A 14,053-nucleotide genomic window follows, 5' to 3' on the forward strand; every position below is an offset into this window, starting at 1 on the left:
CAGCAGCCGCAGCCGCCGTGGGGTTGTACAGGGGCCCGTCCTTGAGTAGGAGCCCAGCCGTAACGGCGCGGCGTGCCGCCAAGCGGAGCTGGTGCTGGAACGAGGCTGTGGCGGACAGACAGCCGAGGCCCGGAGTCGATCGCAAGTAGCGCTCCATCTCGCGCAGGGAGACGCCGGTCCCTGCGATGGTGATGATGCCATCGCCTCCGGCTGCTCCACCACCGGAAGATCCACCAGAAGATCCACCAGAAGATCCACCAGTTGCTCCACCAACTCCACCTCGGGCCTGAGTCAGGCTTCTTCGAGACGATGTGGAGCTAAGCAGGGCGGAGCTGGAATCCGCGCCACCACCACCACCGTCACCACCGCCGCCACCACCACCACCACCACCAACTCCACCACGGGCCTGAGTCAGGCTTCTTCTAGACGATGTGGAGCTAAGCAGGGTGGAGCTGGAATCAGCACCACCACCACCACCGTCACCACCACCGCCACCGCCACCACCACCGCCGCCACCACCACCAACTCCACCTCGGGCCTGAGTCAGGCTTCGTCTAGACGACGGAGTGCCGCCCCCGTCGCCCAACAATTCCCTGCATCGACGTCGTCCGACGGAAGAACCGCCACCACCGCCACCACCGCCGCCACCACCGCCACCACCGCCACCGCCACCACCACCGCCCTTGAGAGCCAACGCGGCCTTGACCAGGAGTTGAACCCACTCCGAACCGGTGGGGTGCTGCAGACGTGAACCGGTCGGGCCAGCGACCACAACACAGCCCGGCTGCTGTTGACGATGCTGCAGCTGCTGCTGTTGTTGTTGTTGTTGATGATGCTGGTGGTGGTGGTGCTGTTGTTGATGGTGTTGTTGTTGCTGCTGTTGTTGCTGCTGTTGTTGGCTTGTGTTGTTGCCGTACCAGGGGAGCGACGATGAAGGAGGTGGCGGAGCCATGGGCAGGGCCGTCGATGGGGACGATGGGAGGGAGGAGGAGGGGGTGGTGGTGGTGGTGAGCTGAGGGGGTGGTGAGTGGTGAGTGGGGTGAGGGGTGGTGAGTGGGGGGGGAGAAATACAGAGGTGAGGGTTATGATGGGCGGGGCAGCTCGCTTACTCACCCGCTCACCCACCCAGCCACACACTCACTCACTCACACACTCACTCACTCACTCACCCACCCAACCACTCACCCACCCACACACTCACTCACCCACCCACCCACTCACTCACTCACCCACTCACTCACTCACCCACCCACCCAGTCACCCACTCACACACCCACTCACTCACCCACCCACTCACTCACCCACTCACCCACACACCCACTCACCCACACACCCACTCACCCACCCACCCACCCACTCACCCACCCACCCACCCATTCACCCACCCACTGACCCACCCACCCACTCACTCACCCACTCACCCACACACCCACTCACCCACCCACCCATTCACCCACCCACTGACCCACCCACTGACCCACCCACCCACTCACTCACCCACTCACCCACACACCCACTCACCCACCCACTCACCCACCCACCCACACACTCACCCACTCACCAACTCACTCACACATCCACAAACTCACCCGCTCGCCCGCTCACTCACTCACCAACTCACCCACCCACCCACTCACTCACTCACCCACCCACTCACACACCCACCCACCCACCCACCCACACACCCACTCACCCACCCACTCACCCACCCACTCACCCACCCACTCACCCACCCACTCACCCACCCACTCACCCACCCACTCACCCACCCACGCACCCACCCACCCACTCACCCACCCACTCACTCACCCACTCACCCACCCACCCACCCACTCACCCACCCACTCACCCACCCACCCACTCACCCCCCAACCCACCCACCCACCCACCAACTCACCCACACACCCACTCACCCACCCACTCACTCACACAACCACCCACCCACCCACCGACCCACCCACTCACCCACTCACTCACCCACTCACCCACCCACCCAGTCACCCACTCACTCACCCACCCACTCACCCACCCACTCACTCACCCACTCACTCACTCACCCACCCACCCACTCACCCACCCACTCACCCACCCACTCACCCACCCACCCACTCACCCACCCACCCACTCACCCACCCACCCACTCACTCACCCACCCACCCACTCACCCACCCACCCACCCACCCACTCACCCACCCACCCACTCACTCACCCACCCACCCACTCACCCACCCACCCACCCACTCACCCACCCACTCACCCACCCACTCACCCACCCACTCACCCACCCACTCACCCACCCACTCACCCACCCACGCACCCACCCACCCACTCACCCACCCACTCACTCACCCACCCACTCACCCACCCACCAACTCACCCACCCACTCACCCACCCACCCACTCACCCCCCAACCCACCCACCCACCCACCAACTCACCCACACACCCACTCACCCACCCACTCACCCACTCACTCACACAACCACCCACCCACCCACCGACCCACCCACTCACCCACTCACTCACCCACCCACTCACCCACCCACCCAGTCACCCACTCACTCACCCACCCACTCACCCACCCACTCACTCACCCACCCACTCACTCACTCACTCACTCACCCACCCACTCACCCACCCACTCACCCACCCACTCACCCACTCACTCACCAACTCACCCACTCACCCACCCACCCACCCACTCACTCACTCACCCACCCACCCACCCACTCACTCACTCACCCACCCACCCACCCACACACCCACCCACTCGCCCACCCACCCACCCACTCGCCCACCCACTCACCCACACACCCACCCACTCGCCCACCCACCCACTCGCCCACCCACTCACCCACACACCCACCCACTCACAAACCCACCCACCCACTCACCCACTCACCCACCCACTCACCCACCCACCCACTCACTCACCCACCCACTCACTCACCCACCCACTCACCCACCCACCCACCCACTCACCCACCCACCCACCCACTCACCCACCCACTCGCCCACCCACTCACCCACCCACTCGCCCACCCACTCACCCACCCACCCACTCACCCACCCACGCACCCACCCACCCACTCACCCACCCACTCACTCACCCACCCACCCACTCACCAACCCACTCACCCACCCACCCCCCAACCCACTCACCCCATGCCCTCCAACGTTGGAAGCCAATCCACCACCACCACCACCGTTCCTCTGTTCACCGCCACCACCACCGCCACCACCACCACCACTCGCTCGCCCGCCCACCCACCCACTCACCCACCCACCCACCCACCCACCCACTCACCCACCCACCCACCCACCCACCCACTCACCCACCCACCCACCCACTCACCCACCCACCCACTCACTCACCAACCCACCCACCCACCCACCCACCCACCCACTCACTCACCAACCCACCCACCCACCCACCCACTCACTCACCAACCCACCCACCCACTCACCCACCCACCCACCCACTCACCCACCCACCCACTCACTCACCCACCCACTCACTCACCAACCCACCCACCCACCCACCCACCCACCTCCCAACCCACTCACCCCATGCCCTCCAACGTTGGAAGCCAATCCACCACCACCACCACCACCGTTCCTCTGTTCACCACCGCCACCACCGCCACCACCACCACCTGGGCGGTCAGGCGATGCTACTGCTGCCCTCCCGGGCCGACTGGGGTCTCGGTAGGAGGTGTGGCCCTTGCTGAGGACGCGCAGGACGGCCCTGTCCTTCACGCTCAACTCCAACTGCTCACGCACCGTCAACGGGGCAAGCCCATGAGCACCCTGGGGGGGTAGGGGGGGCGGAGGGAGAGATTAGGGAGAGTTAAGAGAGAGATTAGAGAGAGATTAGGGAGAGAGAGAGGCCGACTACGCACCCACTCACTCACTCACCCACTCACTCACTTACCAACTCACTCACTTACCCACCCACTGACCCACTCACTCATCCACCCACCCACTCACCCACTCACCGACCCACCCACCCACTCACTCACTCACCCACTCACTCCCCCACTCACCCACCCACTCCCCCACTCACCCACCCACCCACCCACTCACCCACCCACCCACTCACCCACCCACCAACTCACCCACCCACCCACTCACCCACCAACCAACCCACCCACCCACCCACTCACCCACCCACCCACCCACTCACCCACCCACCCACCCACTCACCCACCCACCCACTCACCCACCCACCAACCCACCCACTCACCCACCCACTCACCCACCCACCCACTCACCCACCCACCCACCCACTCACCAACCCACCCACTCACCCACCCACTCACCCACCCACCCACTCACCCACCCACCCACTCCCCCACTCACCCACCCACTCACCCACCCACCCACCCACCCACCAACCAACCCACCAACCCATCCACCCACCCAATCACCCACCCACCCACCCACTCACCCACCCACCCACCCACTCACCCACCCACCCACCCCACCCCTCACCTGCACGGCATGACAGATGCGCTCCTCCGATGGACGCTGCTTCTGTCTCTTCACCTTCCGGATGGCGTCTAGTATCCATGCCGTATACAGTGGGTTCGCCAGCTTCACCATGGCGACCTAGTTGCCATGGAGACCAAGGTTACCATTGGGTTGCAATGGAGGCAGAGACTCCACACAATGTAGAATTGTACCTGTACCAGATGGAAATTCCACCCGGTACAGCCATTGAAGGCTTCACGAACTACGCGGTCGAAAGAGATGTCAAATCATGTGGGAGCCAGAGGACATCCCTGCCACACGCCACACACACACACAGACAAAGATCCCCCGTGTAGCATTCACAGACTGTAGGGGCAAGTGCTGTTAGCGAGCACCTGTGAAGGCCGGCACTGTGGCACACGAGGGGGTGTGTGGCCAGCACTACGCCCGGCCGCCTTTGTCTCCCCAGCGGCGATGTTTACTACACACCGCTACACCAGGTACTCATGTGAGGCTGAGTCGACCTAGGGGAGGCCCAGGACCGGTTCAGATAATCGTCACTGGTGTTGAATCGAACCCGGGTCGCCGGGTTCGTAGCGCAGCGCCCCAACACACTCACACACACACAGACTCACACACACACACAGACTCACACACACACAGACTCACACACACACAGACTCACACACACACACAGACTCACACACACACAGACTCACACACACACAGACTCACACACACACACACAGACTCACACACACACAGACTCACACACACACACACAGACTCACACACACACAGACTCACACACACACACAGACTCACACACACACAGACTCACATACACACAGACTCACACACACACACTCACAGACTCACACACACAGACTCACACACACACACTCACACACACACACTCACACACACACACAGACTCACACACACACAGACTCACACACACACAGACTCACACACACACAGACTCACACACACACACACACAGACTCACACAAACACACACACACACTGACACACACACACAGACTCACACACACACACAGACTCACACACACACAGAGACTCACATACACACACAGAGACTCACACACACACAATCTCACACACACAGACTCACACACAAACACACAGACTCACACACAAACACACAGACTCACACACAAACACACAGACTCACACACAAACACACTCACCTGAATCTAGCATAAAGCCTTCCGTAGAAGGTACGTAGTTTGTCGTCCAGAATTGTGACAGGCTTACGCCTAGACTGAGAAGAGAAGGGAGAGAGAGAGAGGGGGGGGTAGAGAGGTATTAAGATCTATACACTCTGTGTGTGTGTGTGTCTCTGTGTGTGTGTCTCTGTGTGTGTGTGTCTCTGTGTGTGTGTCTCTGTGTGTGTGTCTCTGTGTGTGTGTCTCTGTGTGTGTGTCTCTGTGTGTGTGTCTCTGTGGGCGTCTCTCTCTCTCTGTGTGTGTCTCTGTGCGTGTGTCTCTGTGTGTGTGTCTCTGTGCGTGTGTGTCTCTGTGTGTGTGTCTCTGCTTTATTGACCTGGTCAAGGCCTATGATACCATCAGTAGGACTGGGCTCTGGGTTGTTCTTCGTGCTTTCGGAGTCCCTGACCCTCTGCTCACGATCATTAAGGACCTTCATGATGGTGAGCGGGCCCGGGTAAAACTACGTGGCCGGGAGTCGGAGCCTTTCCCTGTACACCTTGGGGTGCGACAGGGATGTCCTCTGGCTCCCACATTATTTAACATCTATTTCGACTGCGTAGTTCGTGAAGCCTTCAAAAGCTGTACCGGGGGAATTACCATTTGGTACAGATATAATGGGAGGCTGATCGACGCCCGGGTGCGATCAAGGGATGGCTCCCTATTGGTCAACCACGTTATGTATGCCGATGATTTGGTAATAGCTGCTCATTCAGAAGAGGAGTTGGAGACGCTGCTGCTGAGACTGGAGTGTGCCACCAAGAGGTGGGGCCTTACCATCAGCCCCACCAAAACTAAGCACCTGCCTGGGTATTTTGTACCATCGGGCACTCCACCCCCACAACTCCCAATCGGTGATGGGGCAGTTGTGGAGAGAGTGGAGAGTTTCCCATACCTGGGCAGTGTGCTTATGACCGGCTCCAGTTTATCAGCAGAGGTCTCACTCCGAATCAGTCGAGCGGCAATATCTTTTCATCGGTTGCGTAACGCTGTGTGGAAGCTACCTGGTCTGTCGCTCCGCACGAAGCTTCAGGTCTTCTCGGCCACGGTCATTCCCTCCCTTCTCTACGCTTGCGAAACGTGGACCCCCCTAGTGGAGCATCTTCGCCGGTTGGAAACATTTAGGCTGGCCTGCCTACGATCCATCCTGGGTTTAACCAGGCTGGATTGTGTGAGGAGCTCACAAGTCCTTGAAAGATCTGGGCAAAGTCCCATCAGTGAGCTCCTCCGGCAGGCAAGGCTGCGTTGGCTGGGTCATGTAGCCCGCATGCCCAGCCACCGCATGCCTAAACAGCTTTTGTTCGGCCGGATCGAGGGGGTTAAACGGGCGCGGCACGGGCTAGAGAAGAGATGGAGTGATGTGGTACAGGAGGACGTGGAGCTGAGTGGACTTGCCGATGACTGGTACCAGCGGTGTCAAGATCGGCCTCAGTGGAGGAGGCTCGTGAAGGACGCTACTGGGCAGTTGGAGGCAGTCGCCCTCCAACAACAACGGAGGGCGGAGGAGCGACGCTCACAACAACGAGCGGAGCGCCGGGTGGCTAAAGCACAGCAAGTTGGCACAGTAGGGGGCACAGGTGGTGGATCAGCCAGTCATCTCGGTCATCTCGGTCAGTCGACCCGTGGCACCTGGGTCTGCCCCGTGACCTCCTGCCAGCGGGCGTTCGACACTTCACGTGGCCTCAGGGTGCACATGGCCTGGCACAAGCGTCGTGGTGACGTCACCGCCACTTAGTGGCGAATGGCGGTTGTTGTTGTTGTGTCTCTGTGTGTGTGTGTCTCTGTGTGTGTCTCTCTGTGTGTGTGTCTCTGTGTGTGTCTCTCTGTGTGTGTGTGTCTCTCTCTGTGCGTGTGTCTCTGTGCGTGTGTCTCTGTGCGTGTCTCTCTGTGTGTGTGTGTCTCTGTGCGTGTGTCTCTGTGTGTGTGTCTCTGTGTGCGTCTCTCTCTGTGCGTGTGTCTCTGTGTGTGTCTCTGTGTGTGTGTCTCTGTGTGTGTGTGTCTCTGTGTGTGTGTCTCTGTGTGTGTGTCTCTATGTGCGTCTCTCTCTGTGTGTGTCTCTGTGTGCGTGTGTCTCTGTGTGCGTGTGTCTCTGTGTGTGTGTCTCTGTGTGTGTGTGTCTCTGTGTGTGTCTCTGTGTGTGTGTCTCTGTGTGTGTGTCTCTGTGTGTGTGTCTCTGTGCGTGTGTCTCTGTGCGTGTGTGTCTCTGTGTGTGTGTCTCTGTGTGTGTGTCTCTGTGTGTGTGTCTCTGTGTGTGTGTCTCTGTGCGTGTGTCTCTGTGCGTGTGTCTCTGTGTGTGCGTGTCTGTGTGTGTCTCTGTGTGTGTGTGTGTGTCTCTGTGCGTGTGTCTCTGTGCGTGTGTCTCTGTGTGTGTGTCTCTGTGTGTGTGTCTCTGTGTGTGTGTCTCTGTGTGTGTGTCTCTGTGTGTGTGTCTCTGTGTGTGTGTCTCTGTGTGTGTGTCTCTGTGTGTGTGTCTCTGTGTGTGTGTCTCTGTGTGTGTGTCTCTGTGTGTGTGTCTCTGTGTGTGTGTCTCTGTGTGTGTGTCTCTGTGTGTGTGTCTCTGTGTGTGTGTCTCTGTGTGTGTGTCTCTGGTAGCAGTACAACCCATGGCACCTGCTGGGTCTGCCCCGTGACCTCCTCCTCATGCACCTAGCCTGGCACAGCAGTACAACCCATGGCACATGCTGGGTCTGCCCCGTGACCTCCTCCTCATGCACCTAGCCTGGCACAGCAGTACAACCCATGGCACCTGCTGGGTCTGCCCCATGACCTCCTCCTCATGCACCTAGCCTGGCACAGCAGTACAACCCATGGCACCTGCTGGGTCTGTCCCGTGACCTCCTCCTCATGCACCTAGCCTGGCACAGCAGTACAACCCATGGCACCTGCTGGGTCTGTCCCGTGACCTCCTCCTCATGCACCTAGCCTGGCACAGCAGTCCAACCCATGGCACCTGCTGGGTCTGTCACGTGACCTCCTCCTCATGCACCTAGCCTGGCACAGCAGTACAACCCATGGCACCTGCTGGGTCTGCCCCGTGACCTCCTCCTCATGCACCTAGCCTGGCACAGCAGTACAACCCATGGCACCTGCTGGGTCTGTCACGTGACCTCCTCCTCATGCACCTAGCCTGGCACAGCAGCACAGCCCATGGCACATGCTGGGTCTGCCCCGTGACCTCCTCCTCATGCACCTAGCCTGGCACAGCAGTCGACCCGTGGCACCTGCAGGGTCTGTCACGTGACCTCCTCCTCATGCACCTAGCCTGGCACAGCAGCACAGCCCGTGGCACCTGCTGGGTCTGTCACGTGACCTCCTCCTCATGCACCTAGCCTGGCACAGCAGTACAACCCATGGCACCTGCTGGGTCTGCCACGTGACCTCCTGCCAGCGGGCGTTCGACACTTCACGTGGCAGCCTCAAGGTGCACTTGGCCTGGCACAAGCGTCGTGGTGACGTCACCGCCACTTAGTGGCGAATGGCGGTTGTTGTGTCATTGTGTGTGTGTGTGTGTCACTGTGTGTGTGTGTCACTGTGTGTGTGTGTTACTGTGTGTCACTGTGTGTGTGTCACTGTGTGTGTCACTGTGTCTCTGTGTGTGTGTCACTGTGTGTGTCACTGTGTCACTGTGTGTGTCACTGTGTGTGTCACTGTGGGTGTCACTGTGGGTGTCACTGTGGGTGTCACTGTGGGTGTCACTGTGTGTGTGTCACTGTGTGTGTCACTGTGTCTCTGTGTGTGTGTCACTGTGTGTGTCACTGTGTCACTGTGTGTGTCACTGTGTGTGTCACTGTGGGTGTCACTGTGGGTGTCACTGTGTGTGTGTCACTGTGTGTGTGTTACTGTGTGTCACTGTGTCACTGTGTGTGTGTCACTGTGTGTGTCACTGTGTCACTGTGTGTGTCACTGTGTGTGTCACTGTGGGTGTCACTGTGTGTGTGTGTGTGTCACGTGACCTCCTGCCAGCGGGCGTTCGACACTTCACGTGGCAGCCTCAAGGTGCACATGGCCTGGCACAAGCGTCGTGGTGACGTCACCGCCACTTAGTGGCGAATGGCGGTTGTTGTATCATTGTGTGTGTGTGTGTCACTGTGTGTGTGTGTCACTGTGTGTGTGTGTCACTGTGTGTCACTGTGTCACTGTGTGTGTGTCACTGTGTGTGTCACTGTCTCTGTGTGTCACTGTGTGTGTGTGTCACTGTGTGTCACTGTGTCACTGTGTGTGTGTGTCACTGTGTCACTGTGTGTGTGTCACTGTGTGTGTGTGTCACTGTGTGTGTGTGTCACTGTGTGTGTCACTGAGTGTGTCACTGTGTGTGTCACTGTGTGTGTCACTGAGTGTGTCACTGAGTGTCACTGTGTGTGTCACTGAGTGTCACTGTGTGTGTCACTGAGTGTCACTGTGTGTGTCACTGAGTGTCACTGTGTGTGTCACTGTGTGTGTGTCACTGTGTGTGTGTCACTGTGTGTGTCACTGTGTGTGTCACTGAGTGTGTGTCACTGTGTGTGTCACTGAGTGTGTCTCTCTGTGTGTGTCTCTCTGTGTGTGTCTCTCTGTGTGTGTCTCTCTGTGTGTGTCTCTCTGTGTGTGTCTCTCTGTGTGTCTCTGTGTGTGTGTGTGTCTCTCTGTGTGTGTCTCTCTGTGCGTGTCTCTCTGTGCGTGTCTCTCTGTGCGTGTCTCTCTGTGCGTGTCTCTCCGTGCGTGTCTCTCTGTGCGTGTCTCTCTGTGTGTCTCTCTCTGTGTGTCTCTCCACCATCACTACAACCACCACCACAACCACCACAACAACACCACAACAACCACCACCACAACAAGCACGACCACAACCACCAACACCTCCACTACCACCACAACAACCACCACCTCCACAACAACCACCTCCACAACCACACCTCCACAACCACCACCTCCACAATAACAACCACCACCTCCACAACCACCACCTTCACAACCACAACAACCACCACAACAACCACCTTCACAACCACAACAACCACCACAACAACCACCACCTCCACAACCACATCAACCACCACAACCACCACCATCAAAACAACCACCACCTCCACAACCACAACAACCACCACCTCCACAACCACCACCTCCACAACAACCACCACCTCCACAACAACCACCTCCACAACAACCACCACCTCCACAACAACCACCTCCACAACAACCACGACAACAACCACCACAACAACCACTCTCAATCAGTCGCCTCTCTGTCACCACAACAGTCACCACAACAACCACCACAACAACAACCACCACGACCTCCATCATCACAACAACGACCACCTCCACCACAACAACCACCTTCACAACCACCAAAACAACCACAACAACTAACACCACCTCAACCACCTTCACAACAACCACCACCACCACAACAACAACCACCTTCACAACAACCACCACCACCTTCACAACAACCACCACAACAACAACCACCACAGCAGCAACCACCACAGCAGCAACCACCACAACAACCACCACAGCAGCAACCACCACAACAACCACCACAGCAGCAACCACCACAGCAGCAACCACCACAACAACCACCACAGCAGCAACCACCACAACAACCACAACAACCACATTCACAACAACCACAACCACCACCACAGTAACAATCACCGCAGCAACCACAACAACCACCACAGCAACAACCACATTCACAACAACCACCACAACCACCACAGTAACAATCACCGCAGCAACCACAACAACCACCACAGCAACAACCACCACAACAACCACCACAGCAACAACCACCACAACAATCACAACAACCATCACAACAACCACCACAACAACCACCACAGCAACAACCACCACAACAACCATCACAACCACCACAGCAACCATCACAACCACCACCACAACAACAACCACATTCACAACAACCACCACAGCAACAACCACCACAGTAACCACAGCAACCACAACAACCATCTCAACAAGCACCACCACAACAACAACCACAACAACCACCACAGCAACAACCACCACAACAACAACCACCACAACAACAACCACCACCTCCACTAAGCCAGGTTCAACTTCACTGCTGGGTTGCAACATTACAACAACAACCACCACAACCACCACCACCACAGCAACCACAACAACAACCACCACAGCAACCACCACAACAACAACCACCACAACGACCACCACCACAGCAACCACAACAACCACAACAACAACAACCACCACAACCACCACCACCACAGCAACCACAACAACCACAACAACCACCACCACCACAGCAACCACAACAACCACCACAACAACCACAACAACCACCACCACCACCACAGCAACCACAACAATAACCACCACAGCAACCACAACAACCACAACAACCACCACCACAACAACAACCACCACCTCCACTAAACCAGGTTCAACTTCACTGCTGGGTTGCAACATTACAACAACAACCACCACAACCACCACCACCACCGCAACCACAACAACAACCACCACAGCAACCACAACAACAACCACAACAACCACCACAGCAACCACAACAACAACCACCACAGCAACCACAACAACAACCACCACAACCACCACCTCCACTAAGCCAGGTTCAACTTCACTGCTGGATTGCAACATTACAACAACAACCACCACAACCACCACCACAGCAACCACAACAACAACCACAACAACAACCACCACAACAACAACCACCACCAACCGTCAAACCTCACCCCCCTCCCCACCACCCCCCCCGGGTGTGTAGGCCCGAGCCACGGCCTCGCCTAGCTCGGCGCCCCCGACGAAGCCCCGAGGCCCCGCGGCCCACCGGCCCAGGCGAGCCCGAGGCTTCGGCCTACAAACCGCCGCTCCCCCCCCCCCCTCCGCCTTCAACTCCCTGCAAAAAAAACCCCGTCTCTGCCCGCCCGCCCGCACCCGCCGGATGGGAGCGCGTGGGGGTTTCTCACCACGACGACGAAGAAGAAGAAGATGACGAGGAGGGAGAGAGGGAGGGAGGAAGGCGAAGAGGGGAGAGAGGGAGGATTTCGAAGCGAATTCTCCCGCCTCAGACTCAGCCGAAGCCTCCACGCGCCGCCATCTTCTCTCCTGTTAGAGCGCGCGCGAGCGAATAGCTGCTGCTGCTGCGGCGGTTGGTTGAGGGGGGAGGGGCAATTGGGGTGCGTGATGACGTCATCGCGTTGCGTGATGACGTCGACGCGGGGGCGGACAGAGAGAAACGAACGATACGCGGTGACGTCACGAGAGGAATTCGCGTTGGGGTGGCCGTGCGTGATGACGTAGCGGCACGGGGGGGAAGCGTGCGCGATGACGTCGGTTGGGGGGGGGAGCCTAAAGATACGTGATGACGTCAGGAGGGAGAGGAGGGAGGGATTTCGTCTCCGGCGGGGCGGTGTGCTTGATGATGACGTCATCACGCACGCGGTAGCGTGCGTGATGACGTCGTCGTGTAGGAAGAGATAGGTGCGTGATGACGTCCGTGGGAAGTGGAAGAGAGGCTAACGATGCGTGATGACGTCACGAAAGGAGAGAGGGGGGTTTAGTCTCCTGGGGGGGGGGGGGCGGTGTGCGTAAAGACGTGGGCACGGGTGGAGGCGTGCGTGATGACGTCATCGTGTTGGAAGAGATGGGTGCGTGATGACGTCCGTAGGGGGGGGGGGTAGAGCCTAACGATGCGTGATGACGTCACGAATAAAGAGGTGGAAGGGAGTGTGCCTGATGACGTCACTATGAAAGGGTGAAGCGTGCGCGATGACGTCATTGTGTTGGAAGCGATACGTGCGCGATGACGTATTGAGGGGGAGAGAGAGCCTAAGGATGCGTGATGACGTCACGAATAGACGGGGGTTTCGTCTCCGATGGGGCGGTGAGCGTGATGACGTCAGCACGGCGGAAGTGTACGTGATGACGTCATTGCATTGGAAGGGAGAGGTGCGTAATGACGTCACGAGCGGAGTCGCCAGGACAAGGTGTGCGTGATGACGTCAGTCCCGATAGAGGGGGGAAAGCGTGCGTCATGACGTCTACGTATTAGAAGAGATACGTGCGTGATGACGTCACCTCGACGGAAGATCCTTGTGATGACGTCATCGCGTCGGAGGCACGTGCGTTGCGACGTCACTGAGACGGGGGGGGGGGTTGTTCGCGATGACATCATCGCGTCGAAGAAGATGCGTGCGCGGTGACGTCATCAAACTGAATTCGACGTGAGCGTGATGACGTCACCGCGTGTGTGTGTGGAGAGTGGTGGTGCAGTGGTTAGCGCACTGTGTGTGTGGGGGGGGAGTGGTGGTGCAGTGGTTAGCGCACTGTGTGTGTGGGGAGTGGTGGTGCAGTGGTTAGCGC

At 58.5% G+C, this 14,053-nt stretch overlaps 1 protein-coding gene across 1 annotated transcript in view; it reads right to left on the reverse strand.

The window, feature by feature from the left end:
- The window catches only part of LOC144954546 (histone acetyltransferase KAT6B-like), a gene marked incomplete at its 3' end in the record, with an annotated part of 79,845 nt that extends 67,025 nt beyond the window's left edge, over nt 1–12,820 (reverse strand). Inside the window, exons 1-5 of the mRNA XM_078885017.1 lie at nt 12,658–12,820; nt 5,684–5,757; nt 4,494–4,610; nt 3,567–3,809; nt 1–1,012 (exon numbers count right to left, since the gene is read on the reverse strand). The exon at nt 1–1,012 is cut by the window's left edge and continues 251 nt beyond it. Of these exons, the coding sequence (XP_078741143.1) occupies nt 1–1,012; nt 3,567–3,809; nt 4,494–4,604 (1,366 nt within the window). The remainder of the gene's footprint in view (nt 1,013–3,566; nt 3,810–4,493; nt 4,611–5,683; nt 5,758–12,657) is intronic.
- Nucleotides 12,821–14,053: the final 1,233 nt, after the last annotated feature.

Source organism: Lampetra fluviatilis, unplaced genomic scaffold, assembly GCF_964198595.1.
Source record: "Lampetra fluviatilis unplaced genomic scaffold, kcLamFluv1.1 SCAFFOLD_196, whole genome shotgun sequence".
NCBI classification, from domain to species: domain Eukaryota; kingdom Metazoa; phylum Chordata; class Hyperoartia; order Petromyzontiformes; family Petromyzontidae; genus Lampetra; species Lampetra fluviatilis.